General features: G+C 37.3%; 2 protein-coding genes across 2 annotated transcripts; one reads left to right on the top strand and one right to left on the bottom strand.

Moving 5' to 3' along the window:
- The first annotated feature begins 4,097 nt into the window (after nt 1–4,097).
- On the top strand, nt 4,098–11,428 carry LOC103710431 (uncharacterized). Its single transcript, XM_008796129.6, has 5 exons — nt 4,098–5,228; nt 9,893–9,950; nt 10,061–10,144; nt 10,241–10,382; nt 10,723–11,428. The coding sequence occupies exons 1-5, from the start codon at nt 4,733–4,735 to the stop codon at nt 11,098–11,100; spliced, it is 1,158 nt and encodes a 385-aa protein (XP_008794351.3). The 5' UTR covers nt 4,098–4,732; the 3' UTR covers nt 11,101–11,428.
- Nucleotides 11,429–12,291: 863 nt separating this feature from the next.
- LOC103710430 (putative WRKY transcription factor 4) lies at nt 12,292–20,710 on the bottom strand. Its single transcript, XM_008796128.6, has 4 exons — nt 20,137–20,710; nt 16,577–17,277; nt 16,331–16,489; nt 12,292–12,885 (listed from the first exon to the last, which is right to left on the bottom strand). The coding sequence occupies exons 1-4, from the start codon at nt 20,419–20,421 to the stop codon at nt 12,447–12,449; spliced, it is 1,584 nt and encodes a 527-aa protein (XP_008794350.3). The 5' UTR covers nt 20,422–20,710; the 3' UTR covers nt 12,292–12,446.
- Between the last annotated feature and the right edge of the window lie 637 nt (nt 20,711–21,347).

The following is a 21,347-nucleotide window of genomic DNA, read 5'->3' as shown; positions in this document are numbered from 1 at the left end:
ACCATTCGACTCAATTCCGTCCATGAGCCATTTCGAATAATTCATTTGTTATAATCTAGTCAATTTTTTGCAAGATTCTATATCTAATAATTCTAGCCTAACCTATCAATCTAATTCTTATAATTTTCACCGACTAATTTCCAAAATAATTTAAATAATTAATATAAAAAATATATTTGTTAAAAAAATCTAAAATCATGGCTCAACTATTAAACTAAGTGGATTCATAAGTTTTAAATGACATGGATGATTTTAAAAACAATGTTGTGCCTTTTTACAACATATATAAAGGGCTGGTGTCCTTATGGTAGCAATACTAGTCTTATATCTTTTCTTTTGAGGAAGAAGAAGAAGAAGAAAAAGAAGAAGAAGGCGAGAAAATTCTATAACGTAGGTGCTACATGATTGAGTTTACGTTGCCAAAGATTATGCTAACATAATAATGCCACATAGAAATTGTGTTGATTAAGGAACTCCCCCGTAAAGGCATGTTATCAATGTATACCACTAAGCTCTGTTTTGAGTGGTATATTTCCAATATGCAACGGTACAAAATAGATCTCCGGAGGATCATTTTTTTATATATAATTTGCATGAGTTTTAAGAGTCATATATTTACAAGCTTCTAATTCCTATATAATTATCAATAATGAAATTATTGTTGCCTCCAGTGTTTTTAGCTCCAAAGTATAGAATGCCTTCTTTATTTTTCAAGTGCTTAGAAGAATGAATGGTGGAAGTTGTCATCCTTGGGTTTGAAAGTAGGACTGTTTTCCAGTGCAAATGCTGAAGAGAGGGGTGCAAGCCGGTAGTCCGGAGCCAATCTCATTGCAACTAATATTCGTGGCACCTGCACTCGACATTCTCTTCACCTGGTTTTAATCTTTCACTTCTTGAAGACCACCATCCCGTATCTGGACTGATCCATTTGTTTCACTTCTCACTTTTTAATCTTTCTTAAATGTAAGAATATGAAATTAGACTTGCTTATGTATGAAAAGCATGGCTATCAAGTCCTTTTTATGTCTTATATTTCCGTCTACACATAATGAAACTAGACTTGCTTATGGTCCCTTGGTCATTTGCGTTCTTTCAAAGACTCCACTATCTTGATGGAGAAGGCTTCTAAACTTCAATTAAAGGAGGATTCCTAGCCAACTTTCTAAATCCCAGATGGTCTAAAGGAGCCATAAAACTGCCCCTTAAATTAAATATATCTCTGCTAAAACATATTATATTACCCAAAACTTACTGCCTTTAGGCTCCTTCATCCTTGATAACTCTGGTTGGTATGAATGACACGAAGGATGCTATCATGGTAGCTCAGACGTGCCTTTCCGATCTTTGGACATCACCTAAAAAAATCAGAACTTATATCACATTCCATTATCCATAAAGAATTCCGCCCGTGATGCCAGTTTCTCATCATAAGCTTCATATCTTTTCCTTTGTTTTCATTTTTCTTTTTAATCGTAAGCTTGAAAGAATTGGGCTAAGTAGCTCATTAGATAAACATGTCCAATTGATATAAACAACAATAAGAAAATGATTACAGCCTCCGAGTAGATGGAGATAGAAGTTAAATATGGGAGGATTTGTAGCATTGATTTCCAGATGGTTTAGCTAATTTCAGTATGAGAGGGAGCCCCAAGATTCATGATACAATCATCAAGCTTATATATTCTTTGATTATTTGCTAATAAGTAATACTCATATATCTAAAGCATTAAAGCAATCTGGTCATTAAATCGTAGAATAGTGATGGCAGATTCTCAAGGGATCAGGAGAACATGCGCACAATGGCCCGGTAATTGCTTAGAAGTAGTTCTCGGTCTATTGTATAAATTTTGAGAACCGGTTTCTTTCTTTCTAGGTTAAAATTAGATGGATTCGATAATGGTGTCGGATTTTCTCATAAGGATGGGTTTTCATTGATTATGGACTGATTTTGTTTTGATTTATTATATAGTACGGGCTAAGTTGTCGTCTGAATGAATATTGAAGGAACTTATAATTAATTTGTGATCATATAGTTATTTTAGGCCTTTGTTTTAATCATGTAGTGTAACGAATATTGGTGTAGGCCTAATTTGCTTAATAAGCTCAATAATAGATGCACTGCACCTATTAGCATTACTAATTAGACTAGGTCCCCACTCTACTTCTATATATATATCAATATGTAGAGAAATCTTGGGACATTAAGGTCTCTACGTTCATAGGAGGTATCTATCCCATTGAGAAAATAGGTATAGAAGAGAAGGAGAGGAAGATTTATCTCATCTTTGTGGTTTCTTCTTCCATAGAATATTGCTGCAGTGATCATCAATGATTGCTTAGAGCTTTCGACGTATACTTCAATCTTCTCTAATTGAATTTATGATATTTTTTGTGCTCTAACATGTAATCCATAAAATCCTATAGATGGAACAATGAAGCAGTGTGGGTTATCGAATGAAATTAGTTAGAAAAATAACTTTGCAGTAACTTGTTTTTTTCTTCTTTTTTTTGAAAAGAAAGCTTAAATAATGGATTGCACCTCCAAAATTTGAACCTAGAACCTTCTCCAAAATTGAAGAAGCGTAGTTATCTTCGAGGCACTAAAAGAAAAAATTATTATTGCCTTCTTATCATCTCACCATAGAAAATATACTGTAACAAGAGAATTTCATTGTATTTGGAGAAGAGAGAAAATGATACTGTCAAAAGAACTATATGACTTGTACTGGGAAAAGCAAAAATCATATGACAAAATAATGAATTCTTGGAGCACTGCAATAGCAAGAAGACTAGCAGGCAAAATAGCAGCTTGAAAATCTGGCAGCATCCTCCTCCGAAGTCTTTGAGAAGGAATTGGAGCTGGCGTTGGTAATTTGATTCGATTCGATCCAGACAAAAATATGATAACAAAAGACAAATAAAACCTGGAGAAATATATATATATTAATTTCAGCCATCCAGGTCCCAATGTCCTTCCAGGTCTCAGGAAATTATCACAGGAGAAAAGAGAAATAAATAAAGCCAAAAAATTGCGGGTCGCACAGGTTAGACAAACCATGTCCTCTAAACCATATGCGTCACGTGCTTCCTCGGCTCGGGCTTATTGTTGGGGCCCTTTTGGTTTTGGGTCTCTTTGTGAAAAAAATTAAAGCTGAAAAATAGCAGAGGAAGAGACCACCATCTCGAAATCCAGATCGTCATAGGGCCAGCGAAAATTGAACGATAACATCATAAATATATTAATAATTAAATATTTTATATATTAAAATTAGATTAAAGTTATAAGCATATAGGGAAGAGGCTGATGGGGAAAGATAGGGAGCATGCATGGGAGAGAGGATTTTCGGCCAAAATTATGCTGTTGTGGTTGTGATATCATGTGAGACGAACAGAGCTACGAATTAGGGTTGTCTTCTTTGCTGTATAGCATTCCAGTAAGGTGATTTGAATACATCAGGAGTATCACCTCCATTGCCTATCACCTCCATTGCCTTGTCATTTCTTGTCTCTGAATTTTGTTGGTTATACTCATACTAGAGTAGTGTAAGTAGCCGTTGCAAATATTTTTTTAAAAAAATATTTAATATAAATAAAAATAAATTAAAAAATATTTAAAGTACTTGTTTATTATACTTAGTTTGTAAAATCCATATTTATACGAGTTAAACTAATAATGATAGTAAATTATCTGTGAAAAATTTAAATTATCTTTTAAGTGGAAGGGAGATGTATATATTTTTTTATTCTTTGATGGTTGTTATACTAGTTAAAATTATTTTTATTTATTTATAATTTTTTATTATATTTAATATTAATGGTTTAACTAATATTTTCTTAAAAAATATGGATTAAAGTTTTGGATAAGAGAAATCTCAAAAAGAATTGTAGGCTTTCTAAATCATTAAACGTAAATGTATTTTATCCATAGTTTTAAAGATGTCAATAAGAAAATACGGAGAAAAGATTCAGAAATCGTTTTAATCCGACGCGAATCGGGCAGGACCGCCTCCCCGACAGGGACACTGGCTACAGCCGGTCGTCCACCTAATCCGACTCGGATGTCCCGGTCACTCCTTTTTAAATTAAAATCCCAAAATCGACACAATATTTCTCTGTCACCCCCACTCATCTTCACCCCACCCCTCTCTCTCGCCGGGAATCGCCGGATCTCTGTTTCCGGTTTCCCTCCGCCTTCTTGAATGCTTGGATCGGAGTGTTCTTTCCGCTGTCCAGGTTTTCGGGAGCTCGATTTTGGCGCCGTCCGGTGGATTCTAGGGTTTTGGAGCGGTTCTTGATGCAATGGAAGAGCTTCGCGGAGGCGTGGAGAGATTGGAAGGTGGGAATTTGGGAAGACGAGAGTTTGGGTGCGTTCTCTGAGTCGTATTCGGCAATGCTGGATGAAATCTCCACTCTTCTAGGGTTTCTCCGGCGGATAGGGAGTGGAGGCGCTTCGAAACCCTAATTGCTATTCTAGGTGGAGCTTAGGGTTTCATCGGTGTCGATTCGAGCACTAGATGGATTTCGGATTTTTCGCCGTTGATTTCGTGCGTGGATTGGTTCGAAGGAAGACAGATGCTCGGCGTTTCTTTTGGAAAAAAGGGAATGTTGGGACGGTGAGAGGAATTTGAGCTAGGACCGTTGGATCCAGCCCTAGGCCTGCTAAAATTTGAGAGATTAAGAGGTTTGTGTGAGCATTGAGCTGGGATCCGAGAATAAGCGAACAGTCTCTTCAATGTCGGGAGCACCGATGGTCCGGTCCGTAAACGTCGAGGATGATGAGGTGAGGCCAGTCCTTGGGCCAGCTGGAAATAAAGCAAGGTCTGCAGGCATGGCACGGAAGCCTGCTTTGAAGCCTGTGCGGAAGGTAGAGAGAGCAGAGGTCGGGGCAGCAGTGGAGAAAAAGGCTTCCCCTCGAGCAGCTGATTCACCACCTCTAACACCACCTTTTAGTGCTTCCTCGGTGCTAAGGAGGCATGAGCTGCTCATCCGCTCCAACTTGTCGCTCAATGCTTCTTGCTCCTCGGATGCTTCCACTGATTCCTTCTGCAGCCGGGCCTCCACAGGAAGGATTGGTAGGCCGAATCTCACAAGTCGCCGAAGGCAGAGCATTCCCAAGCCAGACAAGATTTCTGCGAAGCTGGAAAAGATTGTTCCTGATGGTTTCTCGTTGCCTTCGCCAGAGCTTGTGCCGGGAAAGAGGAGGTGTGCATGGGTGACAGCAAATACTGGTGAGTTCTTTATCGTTTTCTGATCGTGAAATACATAATTTTGTTGGGAGAACAAAGTATTCTTTTTCTCCTTTGAGTGGCTCGTGTTATCTGTCTTTTGAAATTATAATAATTATGTGGAAGTACATAGAGCCATTTCACGATTTAATGCCTATAAAACTTTTTCATACTGTGTGGAAACAAATGCTGCGATTTACATTTTTTGCGATCTTGAAGCATCATTACATAAACCCTTGGTGGTCCTTTTACTCTCTTAATTTTAGCTGTTCTCACAGTCTTTTGTGATTATAATAGTTATGTGGAATTACATAGAACCATTTCACGTTTTAATGTCTACAAAACATTTTCATACTGTGTGGAAACAAATGTTGACATTTACATTTTTGCGATCTTGAAGCATCATTACATAATTCCTTGGTGGTTTTTTTTACTCTCTTGATTTTAGCTGTTCTCACAGTCTTTGTTATGCATCGAATATACTGCATATCTATGGAAATTTAAGGTAGTTCATCTTGTGTCTGGGTTATTTATTAGCATTTTTGGCATGCGTTTGATAATATTTTTATAGGTATATCTAGGTGCATTTATGTGGTGGCATATTCATGAATGCGTTAACAATGATAGGGTGGTGGAGCTGGACTAGCAGATTTTGGTAATTAAAACCTGCAAATGCTGCAAGAGTTCTCTGGATTGCACAAATTTGAGAGCACCTTCTCTTTTCTGACATCCTTTTTGTTCCGATGCACAATATTTGCTAGCTCTAGTCCTTCAGATTCCTTGAACACCATCTTGGTTCAAAAATCCATGCCAGCTAGGATATAGTCTTTCCACATTGATTTCAGAATGGTGATGACAGCAAAATTTGAGTATGTTGGTTGAAATTTATCCTGAAAGCAAGCACCCTGAACTTCCAGGTTGCACTGGGGAGAAGTTCCAGGTTGACTCAGAAAAGCAGCATAGCTCAGTCTATCCGCACCCTGAAGTCGCATATCCATAATTAAATTGTTAAGCAGCTTAAGCTCATACATTCTTTAGCGATGACTGATGTTCTGAAACAAGAACCTGTCATTCCTCATATTTTATCCTAATGAAACCTTAGTAATTTTTATATATTTTAGGAGCATTTCTGTCATTTAAAGTTTGGGTGTTAAAGGAGTAGCGCTTTCTGCATAGGTTTCTTTCAGCAGTATATTTGAGCTCACTGTCTTGTTGATAGCTGACATGTCCAACGTTCAAGCCAGCCTGGCTATGGTCAGGCCAACCCTTTTTCAGGTCAGTGGTGAACTTTCTCAACAACAATGCTTGGCATTTTGAGTAGGACAGTTATCTAGTAAAATAGAAAATAAATTATTCTCCAATTTTTCCATTTTTTAATATAAATTGGTCCAAATTTATTATAATACCTGTACGCCAATAAATTCAAACACTGTATGCATCTTTGAGTATTTCACTGTAACATCTCTGTATACATGAAATGAAATGGAAGAGGCACTCAATGTTTTTTCTTCTGTTTGTGCTAAGACATTGTGTTTACAATTGGAAAAGTGATTCCTTTGCTAGTAACTTAAAACATTTCTAGTCTAGCAGCTTCCAGATTATCTGCTTGTTTGTTGAGGTGTGGAGTGATTCTATCTCCCCAGATGAGCTGGACTTATTTATCATTGCCTAATAATATGTGTAAAATCTCTTCATGGGCTAGTGATTTAGTTTTTCAATGGATATTGGCTCTCAGTTGGTGCTCAGCATTTGGTATTTGAGGTTGTTTATTGTTTGTGTTATTTTCTTGTTCATACTGCATCTGGCCCACATTTCCCTTCTTGCATCATCATGTTCTTTCTTTATAAGATCTAGAAAATGAATGCAACCCTACCTCATGGAGGTGTTTCCTGAATAATAGAAAACCTTTTGGTGTCCCATCTCACTTTGTTTATGCATCAGGCATATATAGACCTTGGCTGTGTCTTTTAGATTAGGTATCTGCAATAACTATGCTGCCAAGAGTTTTTTTTTTTTGTCATGTTAACTATTCAAGCACGATCTTCTTAGAAAGACCTAAAACATTGTAATTGTAGGTTATAGGTATGATCCTCTATTTCATTTTGAAAACTAAATTCTTCATGCTATTGTTCAAGGATGAGTTCAAGTGATAACTGATATATGTTCTAGGGATGTTGTATTAAGATATTTCTAACATAGAAGATCTCAAAATTATTGTAAACCTTCCTTTTTCCTTTTTTATTTATCGCAATTTCTTGATTCTGATATGATTTCTTAACTTTCCATAAATATAGATGATAAATGGATTCTCTTAAATCAATGACACCAGAGGGATATTTATTCAATGGAATTGGAATGTATCATGGAAATTTATGAAATAGAGCCATGTTGAGGTTCCTCACTAAGGATCATAAGCCTGTTTGGGTCATTTGACAATACGCACACACGCATATATGTACATACAATATTACACACACACACACACACACTAAATGTAAGTTATACTTTCCCCACTTTCTTTCGACATGATCATTACATGGAGTGAGGCCTGAATTTGCAAGAGAGAGGATCTCCAGGGAGAAGTTGAGAGTAACCAGAAATTCACATGATTTGCCTTTTTACATTAAAAAAATCTATTTCTGCTTCACCTCAACCTGACTGTTTTTCCAAAGCAAGAGTGCTGTGAAATGAGCTAGAATTAGAAGTTTTTGTTTTAATATGTAATTTATGCCTTTGTCTGCTTCATGATAAGTCAGACTGCAGTATCATCTAGTTTGTATTCTCTGATGTTTTAGTTCATTGTAGATGAGTTTTGTGAATGTTTGCACTGATTTAGGCTGGGGATGAAATGTTACTGGAATTGGCCTTCCTGCAACCACCTCCTGGATTTTGTTTTCAGAATATTTGACAAGATGTATAGTTAGAGTGTTTTGTTGAGGACCCTACTATAAACATTGGATAATTTACCACTACAGTTTTTGTAATTCCTGAGATCTCCTTCTATCAGTACTACTATATCTATCAAACATATTTGGACAAAGTATTTGGTTAAATTATGTCAAAGTCAGACACCCTCGTTGGGTTGAAAGTTTACATACTATGGTATATGGTCAGGTCACATCTATCATTGACGTTAAAAAAGAAAACTATAAGTGGCTAGAGCAGTAGAATTGCATTTTAGTATTTTGTCCACTTTTTTTTTTTAGTTTAACCTGTTAGTTTTTTGACATTTAATAATCCTATTATTTTTGCATTACCTGTATGCTATCATTAATATAGTAGTTATGAAAAAAAAAACTTTACTACATAGACTTATGGTTTGAGATATCAGCATTTCCCATTGTACGCTGTTTTGGTGAAGTCTATTTTTCTTTTTTATCCGGGAAATGATGCTTTATGACTTGCTTCATGTGCATGAGAGATGAAGCATTGGTGAACCATCATACCTCTATTATCAGAAAGTTGCAGTCTGCATGAAGTAACTTTTCCTTAATTTGAAATTCCCTGGGCTTTCAAAGCAATTAAGATTAAGAAAATGCCAGAGCACCTAGAATATTGTTCATGTGAGAAGAATGTATTTCTCATATCATACAATGCTTGTGATTTTCTGGGTTTTAAGTGTTAAATCATGTACAAGGTCAATCTTTGAAGTTTTGCTAATGGAGGAAGCTTTTAGTTGTTGATTCTTGTGGAGAAGGTTTCCAGATGTGGTTTGGTTCCATGAACAGGGTTGCAATAAATTTATGTAGAAGAGAATGGAAGAGGAATTATAAACTGGAAGTACTTGGACCCACTTTTGATTGTCTTCTACTTTGTTTTTTAGATGGAATGTTTTCTCGAACATTTCTTCACTCTTCTAGGTTTATTTTTTTATGATTTATTTTACCTGCCATTAGTCGACATAGATTTTCTTGGTAAACTCTATGCTTAAGTTGAATTTTCATTTAACATATGGTGGTTCTCACATGCAGTGATGACTTGAACCACAGAACTGTGATGAATATGCTGTCCTTACCAGAAATTCCGAGAATCTCTTACTTCTGCATGAGAATCTCTTACTCTTTATTTGCTGGCTGTCGCAGGAAACCGAATTGATATTATCATGTTGAGTGTTGTGTAGTAAAACTTTATTGCTTTATGCTTTTTCAACTATTTTAAAAATTTATAAGAACATAATAAGGCTAGCAATATTGTATAGATGAAATGTTGGATAATAAACAATCTAAGGTGATAAGAGTAAGTTGGGATGGCAATGGTGAGACTAAGAGGAAAGTCAGTAAATTGGAAAGCATAGGAGCTGCATCGTTTAAGGCAATGTTACCAAGTATGGATTAGATGGTCTCAATATATTAGAAAGTGAGCTACGTTGCTTAGGGTAATGTGATTCTGGGTTAGATGGTCTGATGGAAAGATTCACTAAGCCAACCCTTGCTAATGTTGGTGGTTATGGTTGCTTTATTTGCCTTTTCCTTTGATGCACTATATTTATGTCATTTCTATCTCATAAGTCACTGACAGTGCCTATGCTATTCAAGTCATCCATTTCTCAGCCTTAAATAATTTCAATTGTCTGGTCAGATATAGTGAATTCTATCTTCTCATTGTTCATCTGTAGTGTGCTTTGTGCTTTTGTTCTTAAAATATTCTTGGTTTATTTGTTATAACAGATCCTTGTTATGCTGCCTTCCATGATGAAGAATGGGGAGCACCAGTCCATGATGATAAGTATGCAATCTCAACTCTAATCTCAATTTGCTTGGAAAGCCAGAAGTTTATATTGTCAGATAACAAGAAGTAATCTTCGGTTTCTTAAAAATCTTTAAAATTATATGCAGGAAACTGTTTGAGCTGCTTGTACTATCAGGTGCCTTGGCTGAACTTACATGGCCTGCAATTCTCAGCAAGAGGCACATATTTAGGTAACCCTTGCCTCTAGCTTGACCCTTTTTCATTTCTATTTGCATTTCTATTTAAGTATATGATCTTACTGTCTTATTGGACATACCTTTTTACAGGGAGGTTTTCAGGGATTTTGACCCTGTGCTTGTTTCTAAATTGAATGAGAAAAAGCTTATAACACCAGGAAGCACTGCAAGCTCCCTACTATCAGAGCCAAAGCTGCGTGCCATCATCGAAAATGCACGCCAAATACTTAAGGTTGATTCCTCTCTCTTTTCTTTTTCCCTTTTTTACTATCGTTATCATTGTAATTGTATCAACCAATTAAGTAGTTATTTGGATGCATGGGATTATTCCTGCCTGCATTAGTGGGAACTATTTTGGTGTACGCCACTGCTTTGTTTGCGTATTTTTCTTCTAGGATATGAGCATTGATTAATTGCAGAAGTCATTGGATAATTATCGAGAAACTAACATGATGTATACTGACTAGGGTTCTATCATCATTAGTGTGCCATTTGGCTATAGGAATCAGCCCAGTTTCAAGGAGTCCTTTTCATTCTACTGCTGACACTTACTTTTGATTCTACTGGTGTAGATCATAGAGGAGTTTGGATCGTTTGATAGATACTGCTGGAGCTTTGTGAACCATAAGCCTGTCGTGAGCAGATTCCGCTACCCACGTCAAGTCCCGGTAAAGACGCCGAGGGCAGACGTTATAAGCAAAGACATGGTGCGAAGGGGTTTTAGGAGTGTTGGGCCAACGGTTATCTACTCCTTCATGCAAGCCTCAGGGATAACTAATGATCACCTCATCAGTTGTTACAGATTCGAGGAATGTGTGACTGCTGCCACATCAGTAGATGGGGATGAAGGGAATGCCATTAGGGCTAATCATAAGGTGGAGGAGACGACAGGTGACAAGGTAGGGAGCATGGACTTGTCAGGAGCTGTGGATGTGCTGACCATCTCGTAGCAAATGTGGGTAGGGTGTTGGGTGGGGTTGGAGTTCCTAATATTTTGTACAATTAGACTGGACGGTGGCTTGCCCTTTCTAGGGATTGAGGTGATCCTCTATGTATAAATATTTGTGAATTTTATGCAATCTTGGTTTGTACATTTCACTGGTCCGGTGAGAGCAAGTGTTCATGCACTCTTATTTGTAGGGTTAGGGGGGATTGAGATTCTTTAAACAATCGGACCACAGTATTTATTACCCACAAAGTGGGTATGGCCGGTCATACTATTTGTCGGTTTTGGATGCTATTGAAGGCCAGAAAAAGTAGGACACTACTTCTGATTGATATGTTTGTTCGCTTGATTTGATTCCTAGGGGCAGTTGGAATGTTGCAATCTCTTCCCCAATGAACGGTTGTTTGGTGATGGGAGTTAAATGGGCATTAATGGAAAAAAAAAGGCCCTAGATTCCCTGGAAACGTGCGCCTGCAATGATATAGACATTAACCAAGAGAATGTCGCAGTCTCTAGATTTTCGAGATGATTTGATATGAATATTTTATGGTGACTTGGTGCGCCAAACAGCCAAAAATGTGCAACAGAATCTTAAAAAAGAGATCACAGGGCTGCCTTTACGTGGAAAGCAAACAGAGGGAAACAAACCTCGCCAAGTAAGACCTTATACCCGCCCCCCCCCCCCCCCCCCCCCCCATCAGAAAAACAGAAGCACAGAGGAATAAGAAATTACTTTGACGTCGGTCTCTTTGATGGGCTTCCTTAGTAGTCATGCAAAGAAGAGGTAACAAAGTTGTCGCCTGCGAAGCAGCATTTGGTTCTGGTTGTAGTGATGCAAACCAGAGTTCAAGCATGGTTTGGCATAATTTTGGTCCATGTATGGTCGAACATGCACCGAAAAATTAGACTACAAGCTTTAGCAGTGGGTCCACTGCATTCTGTGCAACATCTGTTCGCAACTGTTTCCACACTCATCCAGTCCATCTCGTTGCATGTACTGATGGAAAAACAAGCCTGAAGGATCTCTCAAGTCTTTTTATACATTAGAAGAAACACCTTTTGGAACACCAACAGTATACACAATCCAGTCATGTTTGATTTGGCTGATGCAGGTATTGATGGGACATTTAATAAAGATATACAGGTTATAGAGCATGGGTTTCATAATCAAAATAACTCTTTTGGGATCAAAACATATCAAGAAATGTTTTTGTAATCTGATATTGGGAAAACTATAAGATGCTCGGCAACTGTACAGAAGCTAGCATATTTATATAACATAGGCATCCAATAGAAGTGAAAATAAAAGAAAATACGACAGAATGATATAAACTTTATGGACCTGTCAATTCATGAGTTTTGGACTGGAAGCGTACAGTTCCCATTTAGCCGAGGCTGCTGAATACCTTCAGAATTTTTACTGCCGACATTTTCTGAAGTTGAACTTAATCCCATAATTAAAAGAGTCTGGGCAGATTCTATTGCTTTCTCACCTCCAAGCTCTTGTGCCCGCTCATTAATTATCTTCCCATCCACATCTGGCAACCATTTGGTTGTGGGTGTTCCATATGACAATGGATCGTTTTTCTGTGTTTGCTCATAGTTGGTCACAGCAGTTGCAGCAGCAGTAAGAAGAGCGCTCGCAGGTGGATCACTGCCATCTTTTAGGGATGGCAGGTCATGGTTGTGCTTGCCTTCATATGTTATGACCATAGATTTCACATCCTCTGAAGACTTCTCTACGTGTTTACGTACAGGACATCCGATATGAGTGCACCTATAGTAGCTTCTGGAACACATTAAAGAGAAGGATTAGGCTTAAGGGAAATATAATATAGCTTAAATAGATTACAATAAATTAGCTTAAATAGATTGCACATTAAAATGTCCTAATTTGACCTCGAGACAAAATGTGTAACTATCAGGCACCTATTTGCAGCCAAGTTCTTGATGCCAGATAACCAAAGAAATCTTCACAAATAGGTCAAAACTGAAGATATGCTTTTGCCTTTTGCATAACTTCTGAACCAAAGATTTTTCAAATGGGCAACCAAAGGCTCTATCAAGAACTTCGAGGCAACTAGGACTCTTTCCCACAACACCCATTTGCAAATGTGGAATTTATTTATTTATTTATTTTGTATGCATGGGTTGGACTTGTTTTACAGTGCTTTCCCATGACTCCTGATATTATATATATTAAGAATATAATAGAATCTCATGTATTAAAAACAAAAGAAAAGTACAATATTTGGAATAACGAGAAAAAAACATGATTCTTCTTGTTTCCCTTCACGGGTTGTGTGACAGGTGGGGGCACAGAAATGGTTACAGGAGCAACAAATGACTTCTCAGATAACTTCCACTTTTATTTGTATAGCAGCACTATATAATTGCAACAAACAAAATAGGTAGAAAGGGGCAAAAAGATAAATTTGTCATTAAAATTTTAAGAGTACAAACATGTTTTTCACCGAGACCTCTGAAATAAATCTTGAATTGTCTAAAATTTGTTAAGAGTTTAGAAGGTGATGGATACAAATTTAAAATTTATCTTTTTCTTTACAACAACACAAACCTTATTCCTGTTTTACTTACGGTACAGTAACGATACTTGGTGACCAGTTTGGACTAATGAACATTTTAGATGGACCTGTATGCTTAAGTACAAGAGTTTCCCCAATGCTCGCTTAAATTGGGTTCGCAACAAATTTTCCTAAAAGCAGTCTAAGATATAAGCTCAAATAAAACAAATTTGGCCATCAAAAACTACCTCATTAGTCTAAGACATACCCCTCATTTCTTGCAAGACTGGCTAGGGCACAACAGACCAATAACTACACTGAAAGAGACTTCTTCCATAAATTTAATAATTTAACCCCCCACCCCACCCTAATAATTTAACAAAAGCTATCTTCTTTCAACTCCACCCTCTCGAGCCCCCCCCCACCCCCCCCCCCCCCCCACCAAAAAAAAAAAAAAAAAAAAAAATCAACAACAACAACAACAAAAGGAACTAACAATGTTAAGATGTACTCACAAGTAACAACTAATGACCTTCTAAGAACAGGCCAGGATTGAATCCAAAATCTAATTTTTAATTTAAACAAGCCTGATTTTAGTCTAATTTCTAAAGATCCCAACACTTGTAGTACAGCTCAAATCAGTTTTGTAATTAAACAACTTTAGACTTTATTCATTTGAATCCTCAGTTTAAAAGGCCCGCTATTGATCTTGTGATCGTAGAATTGAGATTTCAATCCTACTTGAAGGGTACTAGCTCAACTGAATAGTCCATGATCAGAAATGATGTATCTGCATACCTGCATGCGTACCTTATCATCAGCCTTCTTACTGAGCTGACTATTGGGAATGACCTCCTCTTCTAGCCGTAATATTATTCACATTCACATTGTTAGGGAGAAGTTGACCCAACTGATATCCATTGGAATCTGTACCTTGCAATTCTTTGGTAATGGAAGTGCCTTTGCTATTCCAGAACACTTGTCTGCAGATTTCCCAATTTCTTTAGCTACCTTTTGAATACAAAATACGAAGAGATTCAACATGCCAACCAATGTAGTTTTCATGCTCTAACCTCTGATTGCTAATATTTTGGTTTCATCAGGATTTTCTGGTTTCCTCGTGAATTTTATTGTGAAACCCCTCGTTCTTCGCATCAACACCTAATTTTTCTTGGGCCTCATTAACAGGCAACACGATGAAATGGCTAAGTCATATGACCACTTCAAACTCACAAAATTAATATGTCATGTGACTGATCTGACCTAAGAATAAATGTTAAGAAAAAGAGACACCTCATTAAGACCCTAGCAAGAATGTCTAGTTCTCTTATTCCACTGTTACTCAAGGGAAAAACAGTTATTTGTTCTTTCATCTTAATCATTTCTGTTTTTCCTCTTTTCTTTTCTTTCTTTTGAATGCTATCATGAATAGGATCCAAAGGAACTGAAACATGTTTTGAGGTTGAACTTTACAACCTTGATATGTTGCTTCAAATATATTCATTATAACTCATAAAACAGCCCTTGGTTTTTTAACTTAAAATAGGAGACCTCCAAATTGCAGGGAAGAAGTCAAACAGCATTTCAATTTCACAGAGCTAAGAAAAAAAATCCTCAAACACAAATTTCAGTTAGGATAGGCCAAGTAAAATACTATAACCATTCATGTCCTTGCTAAGAACAAGAAAGGTAGAAAAAAGGAGACTTTCTCACCTAAGCAAGATACAATTATTCTACTCATACTAGTATGGTTACCAATCATACAAGCACGTCAAGCTAGTAAATAGAGACTGAATGATCATGTTTCTGAATTTTACAATTGGATTGTCTCTCCCAAAAAAACTTCTTTAGTATTATGAAATTGCTGACCTGAAACTCAACATGCACCTGAACATGATATCTCAGAAATACACTTGGCAAGAACGAGTTCTTCTATCCTTTGCATGACCCTTAATGTCAGTGTACATGCGAGGGCAGAACTATAATTGAGGCAAAGGTGACTGAATTTTGACATGATTTCTTTTTTAGTGTCTAGCACACTTGAATTAAACACTACCGCAACATGCCTAAACTACAGTCGCCTATCAGTGTAGACCCAAACTTCAATGTTAACCTTAACCAAGATCAGCCAAGCCTGAATCGAAAGTCGTTCATAATTGTACTCAACCCATTTAAACTCCTGCAAGAAAAATTATGCAATACGTAGAGAGAAAAATGCCAATCACGTATCTAATTGGGCGTATGCATGCTATATTATGTTCTAGCAAACAATTTTAAGGTCACCATCAAGCAGATGTTCATCTTGATTTGGAAACAATAAATGAGAGCACTATACCTTGATAACATGTTAAAGTCCAGATATTAGGCACTATAGAGAACTATTTTATTGCTCATGAGGTTGGAGTAAGCTGCATATAAGCATCCCGCATGAACAATTAATAAAATACTTATTCTTATAGCAACAATCATGATGTTAGATTGTTAGTAACAACTTATAAACTTTCTAAGAAAAATGCTTGTTGTAAAGTAGCAACTACAGTCATCATAGCACATTTTTTCCATTTTAATATATGTCAGCAACTTTACTTGTTAAAACTAACCGATTAGATCTTTATGAAAAAATGTCTCATCCAACTAAATTTTCCATATTCCATTCTGATGGATATGCAGAAATTAGAAATTAACCAAATAATAAATCTGAGGCAAAACCTGGGATTTGGATTTCCTTTCACAAATTTCTGTCCATATTTCCGCCACCTGTAGCCATCACTTGTTAGGCCCACATCACATGCTGTCTGCAATACAATTTTAGGCTCTCTGATGGTTTTAAGTATTGGAGCTGAAAGAAGCATGGTGCTTTTACTGATTCTGCTTCACATAGAACAGAAACTTGTAAGCACAACTTGTAGCATTAGAACCAAATATTCAAAACATTAATATATCTTGTCTACTTGCCTTCTCTTTGGATCTGGTTTATCACCAAGATCTTCTTCAGTCTTCACACCAGAATCTCCTTCGCGGTCATGGGAGCAGGGCAACTCTTGTTCAAAGGTTTCATTACCAGAACTCTGTTGCAGTTTAGATGCAGAAGGAACTGCTTCCTTAAGTTCTGTTCCTGGAAGATCTAAGTTTTTATTTACCACAGAAGAGGCACCACGCTTTGACTTTCTCTCTCTAAAGCCTCTAACTTTGAGAGGTGGTTCATGATTGTGACAACCTCTGTAAACTATTTCAGTGACACGACCATCTCGACAACATTCAACCTTCTTCTTAACAGAACAGTCAGCATGTGCGCATTTGTAATAGCTTCTGATATTCTCACTGTTCTTCACCTGCTTCTGACCATATTTCCGCCAGTTGTAATCATCACCGGAGCTTGCCTTTTCATCATCAAAGCTTGTCTTTACAACAATAGAATTAAACTGAGGTTTCTGGGGAGATGACGGTGGCAGCTCTGTCTCTGGTGCACAGGCATTGTTCCCTGCTACTGGCAGTGGGCCTTGTGATGGCAACTGAGTAACATTGGATACTTGAGGTTGTGGTACAGAATTTCTCAAAAATTCTGATGAGGAGGAAGGATATTCTTTTTGCAATTGCATCAGAGCCTGAGCTGTGACAGATGCCAAGACTGCTTGATGCGTCATTGCAAACTGCCCCTGGAAAAAAGACAAAAATGAATATGTATTGCAACTATGGACATCACATTGTACAAATTCTTGACAAGTTAAATATTTCAAACAACAAGAATTAAGCAACAATATTGGAGGCAAGAAGACGAAAATTTGACTCACGAATAGCAAAATTCGGGCACTCATCAACTAGACTTTTCATTACATTGATAACTTACAACATACAGAATTTCTTGAAATCGAGAAAAAGAGAATTGAAAAATGACATGGAATACATGGTGAACCGAACCTATGATTAGGAGTCCATGCTTGTTTAATGAAATCATATGTAGGGTAACTAAAAGAAAAGGATTTACACATTTCCGGGGCATTTGATAGCATTTTAAACAAGAAGAGGCTCTGCATCAACCATAATTGCTGAATGTTAAGAAACTCTAACTATATTTTTCCACTTTGGCAACTAATGATCTACATGGGCAAATAAATCCCGGATCCAGATGACCTTTTCTAAATTCATCCAGCCAGATATGAGGACCACAAAGTACACATAGTTCATTTTTTTCTCCTTTATAAAACATAACTGGAGAAATAGCACTTGTAAAAAAAATAATCCAAAAAAGATTGGGAATTACTCAGCCCTACAAACAAAACATTGAATTTTGCACAAGAATTTCTTAAAAATCATGTTGAACAAGTAATTTTGATCCATATCAACCGATATGAGAAGCCCCATCAGTAATAAATAAATGAGAATGTGTAAAAGCTGTTATTCTCTCGACCTTGATTAGTCGTTGCCCTTTCATTAAAGTAGTAGGGCCTATCATTAAAGTAGTAGGTCCTAAATCCAGGAAGACTTCAATCCCTCTTGTTAATCTGTCACTGAAGCCTTTTGTGGTAGATTTCTCTTCTTTTCTTTTCCTTCTGTTTTAAATGATCTGATTCTTGATATACATATTAGATGTGCTAGCTATGCAAAATCATCATACTACATCAGACTGACTGAAGACTAGACCCTATTTGAAATTTTGCACATATACCCGTAAAATACCTCTTATTTGCACATTTACTCCTTGAAATGTATAATGCATATATGCCTCTCCAAAAGTCTAAAATTTGCATCTGCACCCTCCCCATTATTTTTGCTTTCATTTTTTTAAATCATTATAACCTTAGGTTAGTCTGATTAAAAGGTATACTTGACTTGCTTGTTAACTATTTTACATCAATTATTTATAATTTTTCAAATATTTTAAAGCAAATATTGGAAATGGAGTTAATATTTTATATGAATATTTCACCTTTTGACTTGCAAAAAAAAAAAAAATAAAGCAAGTTGTGAACAAGATATATGCAAAAACCTCTAAGGGATATAATGGTAAGGTAATATGGTCACATCACTTCTTGTTTGGAGGATGCCATCTAATTGCATGGATGGCTATGCAATTTCCCATTTGGGAGGGGCATATATGCAAAAATCCTTTTTCGTTCTTGTGGGTTCTGAAAATTAATTAATTGACATTTTTAAGCTTTACATTTAAATGAACTTGTAAAAACAGACAAAATTACAACACAGGGTGTGCCTTAGGTCTGGGTCCTTTGAGATGAATATCAAGAACTGAGAAGCAATCAAGGAGGTCCTTCAAATGAACTAGATAGGGATGAGGGAGTTGATGATGATAAAATCGTAGGTTCATGGGAGCTCATCACATTCCTATTTTCATATTTACAGAATTTTCATCCAAAGTCATATAATTGTCATTTTACATATGGTTTATCATCTTATGCATCTATAATCATTTTTTTCGAGATTATATATGCACATGTGCCCTTAGCTCTAATGCACAATCTACCTTGACTCATCTACCCTTCTATTCTATGCGGTATACCTGTATTGGTGAGTCATGTCTATCACAATTTGTGGAGTACATGAGACGATACCTTTTGATACATAAATCTAGGAAGAATATGATGCTAGATTTTCACAATTGGTTTAGAACAATGTTTTTTTTATATAATTCAAGAGACAACCAAATTCTAGCTCAGCAATATTAAATTCGGTCCAAGTTAAAAACCAATTTGGTAATGTAGGTATTTTTACATGTTACTAGAATTTTTTGTTGTTGTTGTTGTTGTTGTAAGGCTTCTGCATCTTCCATGCTAGTTCATGCTGTGTCAGGCCAGCTTTTTGCCAGCAGAAACACAATATGCAACACTTTCATCCTTACTCTTCACATCTCGGAGACTTTCAAACAAATAGCATGATGACATTCTCAGGATTTTGTTCTTGTAGCATGTTGTCGCATAATCCACACCATGAGAGATTCAATGACCTGACAAGTTAACATCTTCTTCCTTGTCATTACTGCAAGAGATGAGACTCTTATGCGACAAACGAACATATCTGCCACTAAAATAAAATGGGACTGCATGAAGAATCATTAAAACCAGCAGGCTTGCAAGCAAGATAACAAGTGAACAACAGTTTCGAGATAACTCCTGCAAAAAGATGGGTTCTTGTGCAGCAGTCTGACCTGTTCTTTTTTATGCCTCTTTTGGTTGGCCTCAAGACCTAGTCCTAGTTCAAAGTCATTTTCGTTTGTATAAACTGAATTAATTTAGATATTCCATACAGCCACCTTCTTGGAAGAACTTTCTTGTTCGTTTTGGTCATTTATCTTATATATATTATATATAATTAATTATCTCCAATTCCAATAACAAACGCTCATCGGCACAAGGTTTCGTGCAATTTTTTCATTCTTTAGATAAAAGAAGAACCAGCCAGCTACTGTTCCAAAGTTTTAAAAATAATACACAAGAAAGGCATAACGTTGAACTAAAGAATTCGGAGGAAAAAAAAAAGAGAAGAAGACAAAGAAACAGTACCGGGAGCCACGTGGCGGGGGCGATGTAGCAGGGGACGGCGAGCACGGGCACGGGGAGGACCAGGGCCGCCGATGCCATGGCCCCTGCGAGGAGCTGCGAGAAAGAGCGGTGGTCACCGGCGCCTCCTCCATCGCCGCCGGGTCGGGCAGAGAAATCCGGAGGGGCGAGGGTTTTGGAATCACCTCCCTCAGCTCCGAGGAGAGGGGGAGGAGAAGAAGACTCTGAAAACGCCTCTCGATCGGCCTTGTCGTGCTCCCGAGCTCCAGACCCCACCTCCTCCGCCATGGGAGCTCCCCGATGCCCTTGGGGAAAGGGACCGGGTTTCGGGTTTTCCGGCGATTCGGAGCCCCGAAAGGAGACGGAATGAATTCACGGAGATAGCGTGGGTTTCGCGCGTTTCGACAAGAGGGTTGGAGCGGTGGCAGGGCATGTGATCTTTGGACCGGTGTTGACCAGGTGGACTTTGGGGGCCGGCGAAATAGAGGGCTTTTGACGGCGGTTTGTTTTCCGTTACAGGGAGAGGAGAACTTTGGGGATTCGGGACACTTGGCACACCTTAATGGGCTTTGGGTGGCTAACGGGTTTGGTCACGACAGGGACGGCCGTTTGTTTTCTGGGTTTGACCTCGGTAACAGTGCCCAGGGACCGCATCTTCAAATAACCGTTTTGTTTCGGCGTGGGAGAGAGGGTAGCTATCAGATATTGTGAAAACGCCAAAAGTATCACGAATTAAAACCTTATGACCCCCTTGACGGACCCAATTGGAGGAAGGTATTAAATTCAGATTATGGTCAAGCCCAAACATCTATCATAATTCCTAATGTTGTAGCATTCACTTAAAAATTATTAATCTAGCAAACTAGGATCATAGTAATCATCTTTAAGGGGTAGGGGCTGGTGCTTGGATGGAGGGCCAAGCCCACAGGCAGAAGAACTATTTGGAAAAGAGGTGGTATCACATTTTTTTTCTTATTATGATTTCTATTTTTAAAAATAAAATACGAAATTTGATCAGAAAAGGCATTCTGTTCTTTTTTTTATATATTAAAAATATTTTTATAATTTATAAATTTTTAAAAATAATCTTTTGAGTCACAGAATCAAATACTCTCATTATTTATTTTTCTTTTTAACCTTCGGCAAATATTATCTCATTAGTTCCACCTCTACTTGCTTTATCTAGAAGTTCCTCCCTCTTTCTTTCCTCTTAG

The sequence above is a fragment of the Phoenix dactylifera genome, chromosome 11 (genome assembly GCF_051530095.1).
Source record: "Phoenix dactylifera cultivar Ajwa chromosome 11, Ajwa_hap1_PhDact_Kaust_v1.1, whole genome shotgun sequence".
Lineage (NCBI taxonomy): Eukaryota > Viridiplantae > Streptophyta > Magnoliopsida > Arecales > Arecaceae > Phoenix > Phoenix dactylifera.
The sequence above is the reverse complement of the archived record's forward strand: the minus strand, read 5'-3'. Positions and strand labels throughout refer to the sequence as shown.